A 21255-nucleotide genomic window follows, 5' to 3' on the forward strand; every position below is an offset into this window, starting at 1 on the left:
CTTAACTTGCTTGGCAGTGCAGTTCTCTCCATCACAGAGAAAGGATGGCTCAAGGAACCAACGAAAGATGCCATAGGTCCTGATGTTCCATCAACACGTAAACTAGTTGCCATACCTGTGCCAGCCAGGTGCAGTGCTAAGCAGCTGCAACACTTGGCCAGGCCGACCCAACACCACTGGGTCCGTAACACCACTCTCTGTGCAATGTGCGATGCTTACCCAGTTAGGCTGATTTCATCCATGTTCTCTTCCCTGGTTACACATCCTGAGTGCAAAGTGAAGACCCTGGGTAGAGGATATTAGGGGGACTGACGGGGCAGGTGCTGAAGGGATGTTTCCTCCGATAGAGGAATATAGTATTAAGGGCCTAGTCTCAGGATAGTGGGAGACTTAATTCAAAATGGGAGGATGAGGAATTCCTTTGAGGAATGTCAACCTTTTGGATATTCTATCTTGAAAGAACTAGAATATTGAATCATCAACTTTATTTTAATTAGATCATATATTTTGGACTAGGGTAATGGTGATCATTCGGGCAAGTGGAGCTGAGGACAATGTTCTTATTCAGAGGCAGAGCAGACATGTTGCCATGTGGTCCTTTTAAAATTAGTACTGAGTACATTGTTTTAAAGCAGTTTTCTTTTCCAATTCATTTTTCTGAAGTGACATAACGATATTCTGCTCCAATGATTTCATGAAAACTGTAGATTATAAGCTAACTGACCTAACTTACTTAACAATATGAAGAAAAGAATTTTTAATTCATAGCAACACGCACAAAATACTGGAGGAAATCAGCGGGTCAGGCAGAATCTATGGGAATGAATAAACAGTTGAATGTTTTGGGCCGAGTCCCTTCTTCAGGACTGGAAGGCAAGGGAAAAGAAGCCAGGATAAGAAGGTGGGAGGGGGAAAGGAAGGGATACAAACTAGAAGGTGATGGGTGCATTAGGCTGATTTGCAACAGAACATATCTGCATGAATTTCCTGATGGGTGAGCTTCAAAAGGAATTGGGGGATGTTTAAAATATATATCCATGACATTCCTATGTGTGAATTATGTGTTTAAAAAGGCACAAAGAGATTCAATGTCTAGCCTTCTCATAATGTTCCCTGCCACCTACTGCGGAACTTGGTTTCTTCGGTCTCTGCATTAGTATAATTTGTATGTAGCTGAGCCCCCCTGTAACTGATCACTTTGATAAGGGCTGGAGAAGAAGGAATCTGATAGGAGAGGAGAATGGACCATGGGAGAAATGGGAGAGACACCTCATATTATGTCCGGGTAGCCTCCAACCTGATGGCATGAACATCAATTTCTCTAATTTCTGGTAATTTTCCACCCTCTCCCTTCCCTTTTCTTTCATCCCCCACTCTAGCTCCCCTCTCACCTCTCCTGTTCTCCTCAACTGCCTATCTCCTCCCCAGTTGCCCCTTCTCCTTCACTTTCTCCCATGGTCTACACTCCTCTCCTACCAGATTCCTTCTTCTCCAGCCCTTATCAAAGTGATCAGTTTTGGGGGCTCAACTACATACAAGTTATACTAATGTTGAGATTGAAGAAACCAAGTATCCACAGTAGGTGGCAGGGGACATTATGGGAAGGCTAGAAATCAGATCTCTTTGTGCCTTTTTAAATGCATAATTCACACATCGAAATATCATGGATATATTTTTAAACATTTGCCCCCAATTCCTTTTGAGACCCATCCAGCAGAAAATTCCTGCAGATATTTTCTGTTGCAAATCAGCCTAATGCACTTATCACCTTCTAGTTTGTATTCGTTCCCCTCCTCCCCACCCCCCCCCCACCCACCTTCTTATCCTGGCTTCTTTTCCTGTGCTTTCCAGTCCTGAAGAAGGGACTTGGCCCAAAACATTCAACTGTTTATTCATTCCCATAGAAGCTGCCTGACCTGCTGAGTTCCTCCCGCATTTTACATGTGTTGCTCTGGGTTTCCAGCATCTGTAGAATCTCACGTGTTTATAAATTTTGAACTTATATCCAATTTCTAGTTGCTTAGAAGACCAGTTATAAAACCAGACCAAATATACTAATTCCATATACCAATACTTGATCTTATAGCCTCCTAGAGGGGACCAAGCATATGGGGACCAAACATGGATTGCATGTTCAGTAGTATGGATTTCCAATTTGCTGCTGAAAATTACTTTGTAAGATTCATCATATTTCAGGCTCAAATAAGCTTTCTGCAGTTGTTTATCACTGTTGAAAAACAATTGCTGTCAACTGACAGCCTTTACATGTTAGTTTGAGTTACTATATACCTTTCTCAAAACACTTGTATTTATATATAGCCCAGACTTTTCTTGTTAAGTTCTGCTAAGTTCTGCCATACACTTGACAAGAAGTATTCGAAAGCTGCCTATGTCTGTCTGGGTAAAGTTACAACACCCAATACGTGAAACTGTTATAAAACACCGAGCCCTGGCTAAACCCGATTTGTCATGCAAAATGACATTTTGTTTGAGGCAATGAAATTAATCAAGATTTGCAGAATGTGGCCAATTTGTTTTTAGGAAAGGACAATTTGACAAATGTCAACAATTGAATTTAAGTTAACACTTTGAAATTTTTTAATCCAAACTGATTATTTTAAACGGTTTTTTTCTATTTGCCACATAATAGCGACCAGTTGCAGTCATCTAGTTCCTTTAAGTCAAATGGATTTGAAGGAATATTTGATTAAAGAGGTAAATGCAAGAGGTTCTGCAGATGCTGGAAATCTAGAACAACACACAAAATATGCTGGGGAATCTCAGCAAGTTAGGTAGCATTCCTGATGAATGGTCTCGGCCCGAAATGTTGACTGTTCGTTCATTTCTACAGATGCTGCCTGACCTGCTAAGTTCCTCCAGCATTTTGTGGGTGTTGATTAAAGAGATATGCCTCAAAGGAGGATGGGGATTTGGAAAGGCTGAGATGTTTCACATTGTAGGTCTTGTGTGACTAAAATGACAGCAGTGTGGGGCAGAAAGAGGGAAAAAGAGGGGAAGAGTGGACGTGAGAATTGATTTAAAAAATTGTAGAGCCCTTGGAATTTCCACAGGCGAGGAGGAGTAAGTTCATGAAAGAATTTCAACTCGGGAATGAAAATTGAAATCTATCAAATATGGGATGAGGAGCCAGCTCCCACTGGTAGGCTGGCATAATTGGTGGGCAAGACAGTGTGGGATAGGAAATGAACAGGAGAGTTTTGGGTCTACTGATGTATAGAGATAGACAACAAGGGGCCCTACAGAGAAATGTCGGAATATTTAAGTTTCCTATTGAAGCAATGTCTACATTTCTAGATTCAAGATTATTTAATGTCATTTCCAGTACACAAGTGTAAAGGAGGATGTTAAAGAACACAATCAGAAAAAACACAATAAGTATAAAGACATAAGATACCTTATATGCATAGATTGATTGTATGTCCATAAAGTGATGCTAGGCACAGGAGTGTCTGCACTTAAGATGACTGACAGGAAATGGTAAAGTAATGGTGGTAAGGGGTTGGAGGGGTGGGTTAGTGTGTGGAGTTGTTGAACGGCCTTATTGCTTGAGGAAAGTAGCTGTTTTAGTATCTAGTGGTCCTGGCTTGGATGTTATGTAGCCTCCTCACTGATGGGAGTGGGACAAAGAGTCCATGAGCAGGGTGAATAGAATCCTTCATTATATTTCTGGGATTTTCCCCAGAACCTTTCTGTACATATGTCCTTGATGGTGGGTAGACTGGTGTCGGGGATGCATTGGGCAGTTTTAGAGCCTTCCTGCTACTGTAGTGCAGTTGACTTAACAAGCAGTGATGCAGCTTGTTAGAATGCTCTCCACTGCACAGCTGTAGAAGGACGTGAAAATAGATGTGCATAACCCAACTCTCTTCAGCCTTTCCAGAACGTAATGGCGTTGGGGAGCTTTCCTGATTTGTGTAGGATGTCTTCTGGGCCCTTGCAAGGTTGTGTGAGATGTGCACTCCCAGGGGTTTGAAACTGCTTGCAGTTTCCATTGCTGCCCACCGAAGTAAAGAGGGGTGTGAGTGATCTGAGTGCTCTTGAAGTCAATAACCATATCCCCCCTCTTGTCAACACTGAGGAAGAGGTTATTTACCTGGCACCAGGCCTTCAGGTCTTCCACCTCCTCTCTGAAGGCCATCTCATCATTGTTAGTGATGAGCCCCACCACAGTTGTGTCATCAGCGAACTTGACAATGTGATTACCCGGATGTTTGGCCGTGCAGTCCTGTGTGAGCAGTGGGCTCAACACACAGCCCTGGGTGGTACCCATGATGAGGATGAGGGGCAGGGAGAGGCCGTTGTGCATCCTGACTATCTGAGCTCTGTTAGTTAGGAAGTCCAACACCCAGCTGCACAGTGGTGTGTTTAGTCCGAGGAGTAGGAATTTGTTCACCAATGTCTTTGGGACAATAGTGTTGGATGCTGAACTGAAATTCAGAAACAGCATTCTGATATAAGTGCTCTTGTTTTCTTGTTTTCTAGGTGTGTTAGGGCTATGGCATCTGTCGTAGAGCAGTTCTGTCAGTTAGCTTATTGGTGAATGTTCAAAGTGGCAGGAATGGAGTTTTTGATGTGTGCTATTATCAGCCATTCAAAGCACTTCATGGTGATTGGCATCCCACACAAAATGCTGGAGGAATTCAGCAGGTGAGGCAGCATCTATGGAATGGAATAAACAGTTGATGTTTTGGGCTGAGACCTCTCATCAGGACTGGAAAAAAAGATGAGAAGTCCGAGTAAGAAGGTGGGGAAGAGTCTCGGCCCAAAACATCAACTGTTTATTTCTTTCTATAGATGCTGCCTGGCCTGCTGAGTTCCTCCAGCATTTTGTGTGTATTGCTCGGATTTCCAGCATCTGCAGATTTTTTCTTGTCTGTCATGATCATTGGCATCAGTACCACTGGGCAGTAGTTGTTTAGTTCTGAAGGTGTAGAGTTCTTTTTTTTATGAGCTCTTTGACAATCATGGGATGATGGTGGCCAATTTGTATCATAGCAGCCTGGGTGAGTGAAGTGTTGAAGACATCAGTGAGCTGGTGTGCACACTCCCTAAGTTCTTTGACTGGGATGTTGTCTGGCCCGGTCACCTTAAGGGGTTAACTCTCTGCAGGGTCCTTCTCACACCTGCTGCTGTTAAAGACATTGGCTGCTCACCTTTAAGGGGGGAAGCTATTATGCTCAGTGTTGTGTAGTATGCATAAAAGTTGTTCAGAGCCTCAGGGAGGGAGGCATCACTGGTATAGTCAAGGCAGTTTATCCTTGTGTAGTCAGTAATGCCCTTGATGTCCAGCCACATACACTGGGGATCACTATCGGACTGGTGTTCCTGAATTTCAAGTGCAGCAAGTACTCACAGAGACATATATACAGTATTGAGCTCAATTTGTATGGTGGAATGTAATGTTTCAACAGAAAGTTAATCTACTATGGGATTTAATCAGCATGCCAACATACAGTCAAGAAGTAACGAAATAAATTTAATTCACAAATTTACTCAAATGATGACAATGGCTTTTTGAGTGTTGTTGAAAGATATTGAACAAAAAAAATTGTGCAATTGTTCCTCTGCTGTTGTTTCTGCTTTACAAATTCTCAACTACTGGAAGATGTGAATAATTTTTCGCACACAAAATTCTCTGGATTACTGCAACATGTAGATATTTCGTACTGGGTGAGTTTTGGGAAAAGGATTACTCAATAAACAGAATGCTAGCAACAGAATTTTTATTGACTTTGAAATTCCACTTCAGAATGACAAAACTTAGTCGGGATTTAATAAAAATCCCTTGAATCTCATTTAAATTCTGACTCAAAAGCACTAGCATACAAACTTGCAAAACATAATCCAAAAATATACTGGGGTTTATTTTAGAAGTAATGCCAGTATTTTAGAAAAATGTGATTAACTGTTTCAAATTGTGCACAGCATTTATTTGGAGATGAAAATTGTTGATTATTTGAGGAAATTACAAGTAGAGTAGACAAAGGAGATGCAGTAGATGTGGTGTCCTTGGATTTTCAGAAGGCCTTCGACAAGGTGCCGCACATGAGGCTGCTTAGCAAGACAAGAGCCCATGGAATTACAGGGAAGTTATCAGCATGGGTGGAGCATTGGCTGGTCGGCAGAAAACAGTGAGTGGGAATAAAAGGATCCTATTCTGGCTGGCTGCCAGTTACCAGTGGAGTTCCACAGGGGTCGGTGTTGTGACCACTGCTTTTTACAATGTATGTCAATGATTTGGACGATGGGATTAATGGATTTGTGGTTAAATTTGCTGATGATACAAAAATAGGTGGAGGAGCAGGTAGTGTTGAGGAAATAGAGAGCCTGCAGAGAGACTTAGATAGTTTAGGGGAGTGGGTAAAAAAGTGGCAAATGAAATACAGTGTTGGAAAGTGTATGGTCATGCACTTTGGTGGAAGAAGTAAACAGGCAGACTATTATTTAGCTGGAGAGAGAATTCAAAATGCAGAGATGCAAAGGGACTTGGGATTCCTTGTGCAAGATACCCTAAAGGTTAACCTCCAGGTTGAGTCGGTGGGGAAGAAGGTGAGTGCAGTGTTGGCATTCATTTCTAGAGGTTAGAATATAAGAGCAGGGATGTGATGTTGAGGCTCTATAAGGCATTCGTGAGACCACACTTGGAGTATTGTGTGCAGTTTTGGGCACATAAGGGAAAGTTACTCAGAGTCATGAATCCATTCCTGCCTCTTACTTTGGCCAAGAATGATATTCCGGTCAGGTTCCAATCTATCAGACTTCGTTGCTTCCAGATTATTCCAGTTACTGGTGGCTGATCTGCGCCAACTGTCAGGGATTGGGAGATAATTGTTGTTCTCTACCTATCATCTACTTTGTCTTCACTTAAGAACAAGAAGCTTGGCAGGTGAGTGCACACACTGTTGTGCTGGCTTTGAGTGATGCATACGGTGAAAGACCATGCCCAGCACCCCTTCTGAAGCTAGCGCTCTTAGTGAATCATGCGGGCTTCCTATCCTTGAACGCACAAGTCTTGGCAGGAAGAATTTTCTCATAACTGATGCTATTTATCAGCAAGATCCATTCACTCTTATGCCGTCTGCCATGCCTACTATATTTGGATGCCAGCACTGTGCTGAGACTTACATCCAAAGTAAACATGCTATTCTTCTCCCCGGCTCCTGATTCCATGCTCCAGAGTGCGCAGCTGAGCACAACTACGAATGAATCATGCCTCCGGTCTGGTGGAGAATGCCTTGGGTCTCCATGAGATTTGACTTTACAGTCTGCTTCTCTCAGGATCCCTGCAGTGCTCACCAGAGCACTTCTCATTTCTTCACCGTCTGCAGCAACCCACAAAATTGGCAACTAGAAAGCCAGGGGGTGGGGGGTGGGGAGGGAGCAGGGGAGGATAAACACACACAAAATGCTGGAGGAGCTCAAGCAAGTCAGGCAGCACCTATGGAGTGAAAAGAACGGTTGATGTTTTGGGCTGAGAGCCTTCATCAGGACTGGAAGGGGGGAAGGGGGACAAAGCCAGAATACGAAGGTGCTGTGGGGGTGGGGGGGGGTGATCAGCAGAAGAGGTGGAGAGTTGAAGAAGATGGAATCTGATTGGAGAGGATAGTGGACCATGGAAGAAACGGAAGAGGAGAGACTCCAGAGGGGGAAGGAGAAAGAACGTGTGTGTTTCTGCATGTGCATGTGTTTTGTGGGAGTCAGGGCGTGGACAGTGAGGGAGAGGTGAAGTGGTTTGTGGGGAGTGTTGGTGTCTGCCTAACTGAGAGTGAAGGTACGTAAACAACTGAGTCAATATATTACCCAATTTGAAGTTCAAGGGTTTAAAGCTCTCACTTGACATATCTTGCCCTATTTTCTTTTGTGGACCTCACCTATTAGGATCTTGAGGTCACTCTGAGAAAAACACCATTTCTAATTCCTTCTGAACAAAGTCATATCATTTGCAGTAGAGCTGTGGCTTTTTGTAGAGGGGCGTGGTGAAGTATGATTAGCTGAGCAGGATTCAATTATATTTATTCAAGACCCCGTTGCCGCGAGCATTAGGAAACAATGCCAAGGGAAAATATCTCTGTATTACTGCACTGGGATCATGATGGAAAATGTGATCCTGGCACAAGTCAATCATGCAAGGCAGTATGAGATAGATTTCTAGGCAATAATATTTTCAGTTTTCTTTTGTTCCGGAGTAATGCTACAATGTTATTAGATATCAAAGAGAATAATTGCTGGAGAAATTAAATAGTGTTGGCATTGGGTGTCTGCAGCAAAATTTCTCCATGGTTATAAGTTTCAAAAGGAATGAATGGACAACTGTATTAGTAAAGCATATTAAGATGCACATTATTCCAAAATTCACATCTGAATCACTTGCTTCAAATATTGAATGTCGATACAAATGAAAATGTGAAGAACAATTCAATCCAATTAAGTTCTTCACTTAAAGTATCTATTCTTTTTTAGAAAAGATAGATTAGATGTTTTGACCCAGTGCTAACACCCAGTGTAATCCCCCCAGAAGCCTGGGCTCTCAGCATTGGTGTGGCCCACGGCATCTCCCACCCTTCCTGATGGAGCCCCAACGAACATTGTAATTCTTCACACACTTCCAGCTCTCAACAGGCATTTCTGCCCTCAACCTGCACCGGGTCAGTCCTGGCGCAAGGGAGGCTGCCCTTGTACCAACAAATAGGAGATTTCAGCTCCTGGGTAAAGGCAAGTTATTTTACATTTCATTAGTTGGTATTAATTATGTTATTGGTTCTAAATGAGTGTGTATGTGTTTTAGCTCTTTTATTGTAGAAATTTGTCAAAACAATTTGCCTGCCCAGAGTGTTAATGAAAGCTTTTGAAAGTAAAGATGCTCAGAATTTCCAAGCTCAGTGCCAGCTGAGAGCCTGGGCTGGGTTTCACTGGTGCCGGGGGTCTGAGTCCAGCTAAAGTGGTGAGAGCCACTCTCCCAGTGGGAAGATTGTGTGCGGAATCCCTGCAGAAACAACCAGCATGGCCAAAGGCAAGACAGATACTGTGGAAAATTCGCCTTATATTGCCATGAAGTAATCCACTGGAATTTCAGGGTCCATCTGCCTGACCCTTTACATTGTCATACAGCTGAACTGTGCTGTCAGTTTTATGAGTGAAAGTTGGTACGCAGTCTTTTGCTTAACATAGGCACTGCGTGTAGCGGTGATGAATCCAATGACCTGCACAGAAACACTTGGTTGAGACGTACATTTGCCCAGATCTGTGCATAAAACAACAACCTGCACAGACCCAGCTACGGCTGTTAACTGCAGGAAAGTGGTCAGTGTTACGGGAACTCTTCCGGTGTTAGCCAGGGCAACTGCTGAAGAAAAGCACTGGAGAAACACAACACATCCTCAGTTACCTGCTCTCCACTCAGATTGGAGTTCTTCCCCCATGATTAGTATGGCTCATCATTCTGACAGAGGTGCAGCCAGTGCCTGGCAGTAAACAGTGTGATCACTCACCAAAACCAAAATGATCTGAGCAATAATATCAGAGGCTGTTATCATTAATGCAGAGAATCATTCATTTATGTGACAATTCACCTTGGTCCAATGAATCTATCAACTTGTACCCTCAATGCAAGCTAAGAGTTATTGTGACGTTAACCGACTCTGCTCACGTCATATGCTCCTTTTTTCTTTGTCAAGCTATCCACTAATCTTGCATGCTTACATCATTTCTGCCCCAGCTGCTCACTAAGGAAGTCTCACTTTGTCACTACTCTCTGTATAAAGAAAGTTCTCTTGAATTCACTTTCTGTCTTCTGTCTATGGCCTCTTACTGCAGGGAGCAATCTGCTTCATCTCAGTTTCATAACATCATAAGACCATACGATATAGGAGCAGAATTAGTCTGCTCTGCCCTTATGATCATGGCTGATTTATTCTCCCTCTCAACCCCATTCTCTTTCCTTCTCATATAACCTTTGATGCCCTTACTTATCGAGAACCTATCAAGCTTTGCTTTATATATACAGTACCTGATGACTTGGCCTTCACTGCTGTCTGGGACAATGAATTAAACAGATGTGTCACCCTCTGGCTAAAGAAATTCCTCCTCATCTCTGTACCAAAGGGACGTCCTTGTATTCTGAGGCTGTGCCCGCTGGTCCTAGACTCTGCCACAAAAGGAAAAATCCTCTCCATATCCACTCTGTCTCAGCCTTTCAATATTTGGTAGGTTTCAGTAAGATTCACCCCCCCCACCACCACCACCCACACACACACACACACACACACACACACAATATTTCTGAACACCAGAAAGTTCAGGCCCAGAGCCATGAAACACTCCTCATAAATTAACCCTTTTATTCCCAGACCTTTCTCATGAATCTCCTCTGGACCCTCCCCATTGCCAGCACATACTCTTCGATGAGGGGCCCAGAGCTGCTCACAATACTTAAAATACAGTCTGGCCAATGACTTATAAAGCCTCAGCATTATATCCTTACTTTCATATTCTAATCCTCTCGAAATACAATGTAAAATTTTGTTCTTTACTAAGGATTTCTCAGCCAAACAGTTAAATTTGTTTGTATTTTGTAATATTTTTGGAGAGGTTCAAATCATATCACAGAGTTAGTCATCATTTCAACAAATATTAGACATATCAAACTTCACCTTGAATGGAAATGTGCATTTTGCAGAGTTTCAGTGGCTGAGCCTCTGGGTGTGTACAATAAATGGAGGTATCATTGACTGGAAAACAATATTGGAAAAGCGTTAACAGCACAGTACTCTGTCTGCTTCTGTGATGTTGTTGATTATGGAAAGAATAAAAGTGACTCTAAACTGGTTTGGCACTGCTCCCTTAACTGGATACTTTGGTCTTTTTAATTGTCAACTAACTAAACATCAACTTCAAGAAGCTCAAAACAATAAACATTTAGAAGTAATGCCTGTGATTGTTGTATTAAATCCACGTGCCTGATGTATTTTTAGGCTTCGTCTCTTACTGCTAATGCAGTTGGTGGTGCCGTGGGACCAAGACCGGGTGCTGCCGCAGGGGAGCAAGGAACAGCACCAAAGACCCAGTTACCGCTCAATGTGTAAGTGATGTTTTCTCATTAATGTCATTTGAATATTGTAGCAGTTGCAAGAATAGGGGGAATATTGATCACATTTTAATCCATGCATCACCCACCTGCCCATTGAGATGTCTTGATAGGAGCACAATACACAGTCGCTTCTGTTGACAAAGACCTTTTAAATGAGGACCCGATACGTTCATCCATTGTGCTCCTTATTTACCCATTCCTGTTATGCCAAGCAACAGCTATCTAGATTGTAACAGTCAGGAGAAAGGATCTGAAAATAATGTTTAATAGGCGCATGATTCTGCTTTCAAAATTAAATTTCATCGATGAGATTTGATGTGGTTATGTTGCTAACCTGACACATTTTATTTGATACTGCCTTTATTTCAATTGAATGTTTGTCAGCCATTTGACTGTTGGCTGGTAAATCTACCAAGACAAAAAGGACAGGTAAATATTATAGTTATTTAGTGGCATGGAAAAAAAAAATCAAACATGGATTGATTGGATCAAATGGTCCATTCTTGCCGTTTTAGTCCCCTGCCTGGAACTGTCCCATGCCTGCTCATATTTGGAATCACGGAATGATTCAGCATAGTATTTAGCCTTGGGTCGTACCACCATTCCTACGTACAGTATCCACCTTGTTCCACTCCCTGCTTCCTTAACCTTGTAAGCTCTTCTGTTTCGGATACTTATTTAGCTTCCTTATTGAATCCTGTAATTGAACCTGTTGTTCTTACTACTACTACAATAAATCCAGACTCTAAACATTTACAGTACAAACATTCTCTCTGTCACTTTTGGTCCTTTTGCCACTATTTTCATCTTTGACCCCTCTCAAAGGGAATAGTTTCTCTGTACCTATCCCTTCATGATTTTAAATATTCTGTCAGATCTCCTTGCCGTCTCCTCTGCTCGAATGGAAACAACACCAGATTTTTTGGACTATCTGCACAACAGGAGCCCCACCTTTCGAGAAGCATTTTGTTAAATGCATTTTGCATCCTTGACTTTGTGCCTTTATAAAATGTAACACCCAGAACTTGACACTATAAACTATTATGACACCTTTTATGAAGGTTGACTGTGGATGCAATACAGAATTATTGTGCTAACCCTGTACCTCCAAAGCCCAGCAGTGTGAGTTTGATAGCTGTGGGGAGGGACTTGCCTCCCGTCAAAGCTATGATTTATTTTTAATAATTTAAGACACAGTCAGAGAGGATTGAAATGAGCCCCTCGGCCTATTGAGTCCAGTCCAGCCATCAGGCACCTATTTTATTTTTACCTTCATCAATTTTATTCTCCCCAGATTCCCATCATTGCCTCCAAGATTATGACATGACAGACAATTGATAGTGGCAAGTTGACAAACCAACCTGCGCTCATTTTTGGGATGTGGGAGGAAGTGGCAGCAGCCGGAGTAAAGCCACTCAGTCACAGGGAGAACATGCAAGCTCCACGCACCGGTGATCAAGATTGAACCTGCGTTGCTGGAGTTTTAAAGCAGCAGTTCCACCCGCTGTGTCACTATGCCCATTGATGTTCACCCTCCCTTGTGTCATCACTTTTCTTGTTGGCTGCTGGACGCATGCCAAAGAATAAGTTTCTTTGCTGGAGAAGGAATGAATACTTAGGACTTAGTGACCCGTATGAGAAGTCCATATTCGGCAAAGTTAGCATCTTTCACTCTCCTGGTTAAACATTCGATGGGCCCAGACTGATAATGGATTTTTTTCCAATACACTACCATCAGAACATTAGATTAGATTATGAGGACACACAGTCCTCTTTTATTGTCATTTAGTAATGCCTTTGCATTAAGAAATGATACAATGTTCCTCCAGTGTGATATCACAGAAACGCAAGACAGGCCAAGACTGAAAAACTGACAAAAACCACATAATTATAACATATAGTTACAACAGCGCAAAGCAATACCGTAATTTGATGAAGAACAGACCATGGGCATGGTAAAAAAAAGTCTCAAAGTCTCTCGAAAGTCCCATTATCTCACACAGATGGTAGAAGGAAAAAAACTCTCCCTGCCATGAGCTTCCAGTGCCACAAACTAGCCGATGCAGCATCCTGGAAGCACCCGACCACAGTCCGACTCTGAGTTTGTCCTAATACTTCGAGCCTCCGACCGGCCCTCCGACACCGAGCACCAAGCGCCATCTCTGCCGGGCGCTTCGACCCCAGCCCCAGCTGCCAGTAACAGGCAAAGCCGAGGATTTGGGGCCTTCCCCTCCGGAGAGTCTCGATCGCACAGTAGCAGCGGCAGCGAACCGGGCATTTCAGAAGTTACTCCAGATGTTCCTCCGTGCTTCTCACGTCTGTCTCCATCAACATGAAGCAGAAGGGCCGGCTGGTGGCGCAATGACATCAGTGCCGGACCCGGGAGCGGAGATTCCTGGGTTCGAAACTAGTCGGGTCCACTCCCGAGTGCGCTTTCCATCCGTGCTGGGTTGAGCGTTGAGATCACAACTCAACCTCGTAAAATAAAGGGAAAATACTGCAAAGACGTCTGTGTGAGGAGTGGCTCGCCACACAGTCTCTCTCTCTTGCTCTGCGCCTTGTATAAGCTATGAAAAAGACATCATCACGGACGCATGCATGGGCATGCAGACGCACACACAGACGCACAAACTCGCACGCATGCAGGCACACGCCAGAAAGAAAAGAACATGAAGCAGAAGTGGCTGAACTATTTTATCCCCAATATACTGTGCAACATTAAAGATAATAAAATACTTTTGGAACTCAAGCTAATTTTATTTCTTACTAACTGAGAATAAATTAAAAGTGAATCATTAGATTGAAATAAAAATAGAGTGCTGGAAAAACTCAGTAAGTCAGGCAGCATCTCTGGAGAGATAAACATATTAATATTTTGAGTTGAAGATGCTTCAGAATTGTGAAAATTTAGAAGAACATGCGTATTTGAACTTGGAGGAAAGGGGGAAGATTTGAAATAATATAGAGGATGTCTGTGTTAGTGTGAAGAAGACAGATAAACTGATTGGGGTTGTCTAAGGGTGGATACTAAAGACTTGGTCATGGCAACCTGGAAGACTTATAAATAGATGGAGCGTAGAGGTGAGAGAAAATAATCTGGTGGTGCTGTAAATAATTTTTTTTTAATTTACTGGAAATCTGAAATAAGGGAGAATGCTAGGAAAACCCAATAGGTCAAGAAGCATCTTTGAATAGAGAAAACCGGCTTTGTCAGAACTGCTCAGGGATTGAAAAGCAAAGAACTGTAACCAATGGGAATCAAACAAAATCATAAGATTCTGGAAAACATCAGAATATAAAGTAGCATTTGAAGAAAGAAAGTAGGTGCAACACATACAGACAATCTATCCCTATCATAAGAAATCATCCATCCAATATGGCAGTCTTGCCATCACCTCCCCTCTCGCACAAGTGTCATCTAACCTGCCGACCACCTCAAGAATTGGCAGGTATTGATACAAAATGGAAAGGCTGAAACTGATGAAGTTGTTGTTGGGGCCCAAGACCTGGACAGATGGAAGATGCCATTTTGTTCCTGAAGCTTTGTAAAAGTATTCAGCCCTCAACCCTTTGTTCACATAAATGAGTGTTACAGTCAGGGAATTTGATCAATTTAACTGAGATTTTTTATTTGTGAATCACATGCTCTGTTTTTTCACAGTAGAGCCCCAAAGACAAGGAAATTGTAAAGCATGAGAAGCTAAAGATTCAAAACCTGAAGTGTCAGCAGTTTAAAAGTATTCAACCGCCTTTGCTCACTACTTGGCTGAACCACCTCTCACTGTCATTAGAGCCGGTAGCCTTTCTGGATAAGTCTCTATTAGCTTTGCACAATGTGATGGAGCAAGATTTGCCCATTGCAAAATTGCTCAAGCTGTGCCCAGTTAGTTGGGGAGCGGCAGTGGACAGCAAACCTGAAATCTTGCCAGATATGCTTGACCAGGTTAAGGTCAGGACTCTGACTGGGCCACTCAAGGACATCAACCTTCTTCATTTGAAGCCACTCCATGGTTGCTTTGGCAGGGTGCTTCGGGTCGTTGTCCTGCTGAAAGATGAACTTCCTCCCCAGTTTAAGCTTTCTGGCAGAGACTGGCAAGTTTTTATCCAGGACCTCTCTGTATTTAGCAGCATTCATCTTTAAATCGACGCTGACCTGATTATCATCCCAATAGCATGATGCTACATCCAGGATACGTTACAGTAGGGATGGTGTTACCTGGCGCATGTACAGAATTAGATTTATGCTATAGGTACTGCTTTGTGCTGAAGCCTAAAACTTGCACTTTAGTTCATCCAGCCACAGGACCCTCTTTCCACATCTTTACGGTATCTCCTAAGAGAGGCTTTGCAAAATCTTTATGAGCTAGGATCTGCTTGTTTTTTAGCCAGGGCTTCCTCCTTGCCACTCTTACTTTTTTTGTGCCAGGCCTTAGAGATTTGGGAGCCATGAACTTCATCTCCAATTTACAGCCACTGACTTCTGCAGCTCACTCAGAGTGACTGTTAGCGTCGCAGTGCCATTACAAGTGCCACTCTTCTCCGGCGACTACGTTTAGAGGGGTGGCCTGAACTAGGCAGTGTGGCTGTGGATTCATATTTTTTCCACTTTTTCATAATTGACTGAACTGAGCTCCAAGGCATATTCAGTGCCTTTGAAATGTTCTTATACCCATCCCCAGATTTGTGCTTCTCTTGTTATCCTTGTCTTGTCTACACTTTGGTTTGGTCTGTTGAAAATCTACCATACTGTTGGACGTTACAGAAAGAGGGGTTACTTATTCTTATGCATTCATTGAATACAGGTAAACATAGTATTTCTACATCAACAAATTGGGTGATTTAGTAAAGTAGCATACAGTATTGCACCATAACCTTTAATTCCCCTCCTATGCAAAAATCTATCCAACCTTGTCTTAAATATATTTACTGAGGTAGCCTTCAGTGCTTAATTGGGCAGAGAATTCCACAGATTCACCACACTTTCTAGACTCACCTACCAGTGGAAACAACTTTCCTACCTCTAACTTATCTATCCCTTTCATAATTTTATATGTTTCTATAAGATCTCCTCTCATTCTTCTGAATTCCCGTGAGTCCAGTCCCAGGCGACTCAATCTCTTCTTATAGTCTAACCCCCTCATCTTTGGAATCAACCTGTCAAACCTCCTCAGCACCACCTCCAAAGTCTCAAGTAAGGAGACCAGAACTGCACGCAATACTCCAGATGCGGCTCACCAGTATCCTATACAGTTGCAGCTTAACCTCCCTGCTCTTAAATTCAATCACTCTAGCAATGAAGGCCAATATTCTATTTGCCTTCTTGATAGCCTGTTGCACCTGCAAACCAACCTTTTGTGATTCATTCACAAGCACTCCCAAGTCCCTCTGCACAGCAGCATGCTGCAATCTTTTTTACCATTTTAAAAATAATTCCCTTTCATTTTTCCTTCCAAAGTGGATGACCTGGTGTTAACCAACATTCTACTCCATATGCCAGACCCTTGCCCACTCACTTAACCTATCTACACCTCTCTGCAGACTCTCCATATCTTCTGCACAATTTACTTTTCCACTCAATTTACTATCATCAGCAAACTTAGATACGCTACACTCAGTCCCCTCTTCCAGATCATCAATATATATCGTGAACAGTTGTGGGCCCAGCACTGACCCCTGGTTCATTTGAAAATACCTCATCTCCACATTACATTTTGTAACTCTAAAACATAAAAAAACTAATTGCAAAAAAAAAAGACAGGAGCCCTGTAGAGCGTGTCTTGATTCATTTGTACTTTTATTGGGATTGTATGTATGATGACATATGCCATTCACGTACTTTGTACATGTAATCATAGCGAATTAATTAAACATCAAAGAAAGCTCAATCAAACAATATATTTACAATATTACTGATATATTAAATACACAACAGACGCTATGATCCAATCTTATTCTCTGGTACATAGGAGCAATGAAAGTATTTTGTTGCTGGATGGATTGCCCGACCAGCAATCCTTTCCAATTGATGCCTGGGGAAGTAGTTGTTCCAATATTTCACTAATAGAACCGGCACTTTGAACAATTAACACAAATTCTGGATCACCCAGATATAAAATTGGAACAGGAAATCACCTCAGGGACAGATTTGATACTTCTTGCTTTGAATGAAATCATTGTGGGATTATGTGAAGGATAAATATGTTTGTTAAAAAATGCAATCTTATTTCACGACGGCTTATAATATCAGCACATAGCACATCTGCTCTGTCTAACTATCAAACAATTCTGTGAGCATCCGCCAATAAAACATAATTTAGTGCTCGTAGTGAATCACACTGGAACATTATGAACTGAGCACCCCACAGGGCTTTCATAAAATATTCTGATTTCATGGTGCCTGCTGTTATGTTTTGCAACTTCAAAACATTTAACTAATTCAAAGGAAGACATGGGAGTCTGAAATGTGAGTCAAACTTCACATTTACTTTAAACGAAGTGCGTACGTGTCACGTGGTAATGTGATGATGTATGCAATTCACATATTTTTACATATGACCAAAATTAATTAAACAACAAAGAATGTTTAATCATACAAGATTACTCAAATATTACTGAAATATTAAATACGCAACACTCTTCCCTGTTTAACTATCAACTCAATAAAGATTGTACCTCACCTATATACATATTATGCTATGTACTATAACTACTATATACAGATATCCACAGCATAGTAAATTTTTAAGTTGTCCCATTCGGGTCCAAAGATTTAATTTCTGGATAGGCTTTCCCACTCCCGTGGGACAACATCCTTCCTGACAAGGGGGATCAGTCTGCCCGGTGGGTGAGACCCATGGCTATGAAAGCAATCTCAGGCTCGGAGACCTCCTCCGTGGTCACTGCAGGAGCTGTCTCTGAAACTGCAAGAAGTGGTTCTGACAGCTCAGAACACCTTTCTTCTCCTTCCTTTTTCCTTTTCTAGTTTCTGCATCTTGACCTTGGGAAGTGCATTTAGTTCACTGGAGTTTTCTCTTATCAACCCTTCTATTGCTCCTTTTACCAAGGATAGATGGTGTATCGGAAGGATAGGAAGGTAGGCAGAGGGGGAGGCGTGGCTTTATTGGTAAGAAATGATATTAAATCATTAGAAGGAGGTGATATAGGATCAGAAGGTGCAGAATCTTTATGGTGAGCTAAGAAATCACAGGGGTAAAAGGACCCTGATGGCAGTTATTTATAGGCCTCCAAACAGCTGCAGGGATGTGGACTACAAATTACAACAGGAAATAGAAAAGGCTTGTCAGAAGGGCAGTGTTATGATAATTGTGGGGGATTTTAACATGTGAGTGGATTGGGAAAATCAGGTCGGCACTGGATCTCAAGAGAGAGAATTTGCAGAATGTCTATGAGATGGCTTTTTAGAACAGCTTGTTGTTGAGCCCACTAGGTGATCGGCTGTACTGGATTGGATGTTGCGTAATGAACCGGAGGTGATTAGAGAGATTGAGATGAAGGAATCCCTAGGAGGCAGTGATCATAACATGATTGAGTTCACTGTGAAATTTGAAAAAGAGAAGCCGAAATCTGATGTGTCGGTATCTCAGTGGAGTAAAGGAAATTACAGTGGCATGAGAGAGGAACTGGCCAAAGTTGACTGGAAAGGGACACTGGCGGGAAAGACGGCAGAGCAGCAGTGGCTGGAGTTTATGCGAGAAGTGAGGAAGGTGCAAGACAGGTATATTCCAAAAAAGAAGAAATTTTCGAATGGAAAAAGGATGCAACCGTGGTTGACAAGAGAAGTCAAAGCCAAAGTTAAAGCAAAGGAGAGGGCATACAAGGAGCAAAAATTAGTGGGAAGACAGAGGACTGGGAAGTTTTTAAAAGCTTGCAAAAGGAAACTAGGAAGGTCATTAAGAGGGAAAAGATTAACTATGAAAGGAAGCTAGCAAATAATATCAAAGAGGATACTAAAAGCTTTTTCAAGTATATAAAGAGTAAAAGACAGGAGAGAGTAGATATAGGACTGATAGAAAATGATGTTGGAGAAATTGTAATGGGAGATAAGGAGATGGCGGAGGAACTGAACGAGTATTTTGCATCAGTCTTCACTGAGGAAAACATCAGCAGTATACCGGACACTCAAGGGTGCCAGGGAAGAGAAGTGTGCGCAGTCACAATCACGACAGAAAAAGTACTCAGGAAGCTGAATAGTCTAAAGGTAGATAAATCTCCCGGACCAGATGGAATGCACTCTCGTGTTCTGAAGGAAGTAGCTGTGGAGATTGCGGAGGCATTAGCGATGATTTTTCAAAAGTCGATAGATTCTGGCATGGTTCCGGAGGACTGGAAGATTGCAAATGTCACTCCGCTATTTAAGAAGGGGGCAAGGAAACAAAAAGGAAATTATAGACCCGTTAGCTTGACATCGGTGGTTTTGGGAAGTTGTTGGAGTCGATTGTCAAGGATGAGGTTACAGAGTACCTGGAGGCATATGACAAGATAGGCAGAACTCAGCATGGATTCCTTAAAGGAAAATCCTGCCTGACAAACCTATTACAATCTTTTGAGGAAATTACCAGTAGGCTAGACAAGGGAGATGCAGTGGATGTTGTATATTTGGATTTTCAGAAGGTGCCACACATGAGGCTACTTAATAAGATAAGAGCCCATGGACTTACGGGAAATTTACATACGTGGATAGAGCGTTGGCTGATCGGCAGGAAAAAGAGAGTGGGAATAAAGGGATCCTATTCTGGTTGGCTGCCGGTTACCAGTGGTGTTCCACAGGGGTTTGTGTTGGGGCTGCTTCCTTATACATTGTACATCAACGATTTGGATTATGGAATAGATGGCTTTGTGGCTAAGTTTGCTGACGATACGAAGATAGGTGGAGGGGCCGGTAGTGCTGAGGAAACGGAGAGTCTGCAGAGAGATTTGGATAGATTGGAAGAATGGGCAAAGAAGTGGCAAATGAAATACAATGTTGGAAAGTGTATGGTTATGCACTTTGGCAGAAGAAATAAACAGGCAGACTATTATTTAAATGGGGAAAGAATTCAAAGTTCTGAGATGCAACGGGACTTGGGAGTCCTCGTACAGGATACCCTTAAGGTTAACCTCCAGGTTGAGTCGGTGGTGAAGAAGGCGAATGCAATGTTGGCATTCATTTCTAGAGGAATAGAGTATAGGAGCAGGGGTGTGATGTTGAGGCTCTATAAGGTGCTGGTGGGACCTCACTTGGAGTACTGTGGGCAGTTTTGGTCTCCTTATTTAAGAAAGGATGTGTTGACATTGGAGAGGGTACAGAGAAGGTTCACTAGAATGATTCCAGGAATGAGAGGGTTAACATATGAGGAATGTTTGTCTGCGCTTGGACTGTATTCCTTGGAGTTTAGAAGAATGAGGGGAGACCTCATAGAAACATTTTGAATGTTGAAAGGCATGGACAGAGTGGATGTGGCAAAGTTGTTTCCCATGATGGGGGAGTCTAGTACGAGAGGGCATGACTTAAGGATTGAAGGGCGCCCATTCAGAACAGAAATGCGAAAAAATTTTTTTAGTCAGAGGGTGGTGAATCTATGGAATTTGTTGCCATGGACAGCAATGGAGGCCAAGTCATTGGATGTATTTAAGGCAGAGATTGATAGGTATCTGAGTAGCCAGGGCATCAAAGGTTATGGTGAGAAGGCGGGGGAGTGGGACTAAATGGGAGAATGGATCAGCTCATGATAAAATGGCGGAGCAGACTCGATGGGCCGAATGGCCAACTTTTGCTCCTTTGTCTTATGGTCTTATGGTCTTTACAACCTGATCTCTCCTCTTGGTTTCCTCATCCACAACATCATCTGATGAATCTTCTGTTTTTGTATCTCCATTGACTCCTTTCTTTTTGGCCTTTCATTCATCCAGCTGGGCTTTGATCTTTACATCTACTTTACAAGTAGCCTTTCATCTCCCATGCAATAACCTTAATGCATGCAAAGTATTTACTGGTTCTTTATATTTGCAAAAGCTGAATGTTTGCTGCTTTCCTGAAGCTCTTCAAACTCTCTTCCTAAAGCCGGATTAATATATTAGAAACTTTCTAAGATATTTTGAGAAAGTCATTTGAGAAGCAGCCAATCAGCGATCAGGATTGATTAACAAGA

The 21255-nt window shown here is 42.3% G+C and overlaps 1 protein-coding gene and 1 long non-coding RNA gene across 4 annotated transcripts in view; one reads left to right on the plus strand and one right to left on the minus strand.

The window, feature by feature from the left end:
* LOC134349557 (E3 ubiquitin-protein ligase SH3RF3-like) overlaps positions 1-21255 on the plus strand; it is a 350296-nt gene that overhangs the window by 291273 nt on the left and 37768 nt on the right. For both annotated transcript variants that reach the window (XM_063054067.1, XM_063054068.1), the window contains one exon: positions 10992-11098. In XM_063054067.1, the coding sequence (XP_062910137.1) occupies positions 10992-11098 (107 nt within the window). The remainder of the gene's footprint in view (positions 1-10991; positions 11099-21255) is intronic.
* LOC134349558 (uncharacterized) overlaps positions 1-21255 on the minus strand; it is a 61791-nt gene that overhangs the window by 2643 nt on the left and 37893 nt on the right. The window contains exon 3 of one of the 2 annotated variants that reach the window (XR_010018708.1): positions 11234-11329. The exons of the other annotated variant lie outside the window; for it this stretch is intronic. This is a non-coding gene — a long non-coding RNA (uncharacterized LOC134349558). Of the gene's footprint in view, positions 1-11233; positions 11330-21255 lie in introns of those variants that run through there. 2 annotated transcript variants of the gene reach the window in all.

The sequence above is a fragment of the Mobula hypostoma genome, chromosome 7 (assembly GCF_963921235.1).
Source record: "Mobula hypostoma chromosome 7, sMobHyp1.1, whole genome shotgun sequence".
In the NCBI taxonomy this organism is placed as follows: Eukaryota; Metazoa; Chordata; class Chondrichthyes; order Myliobatiformes; family Myliobatidae; genus Mobula; species Mobula hypostoma.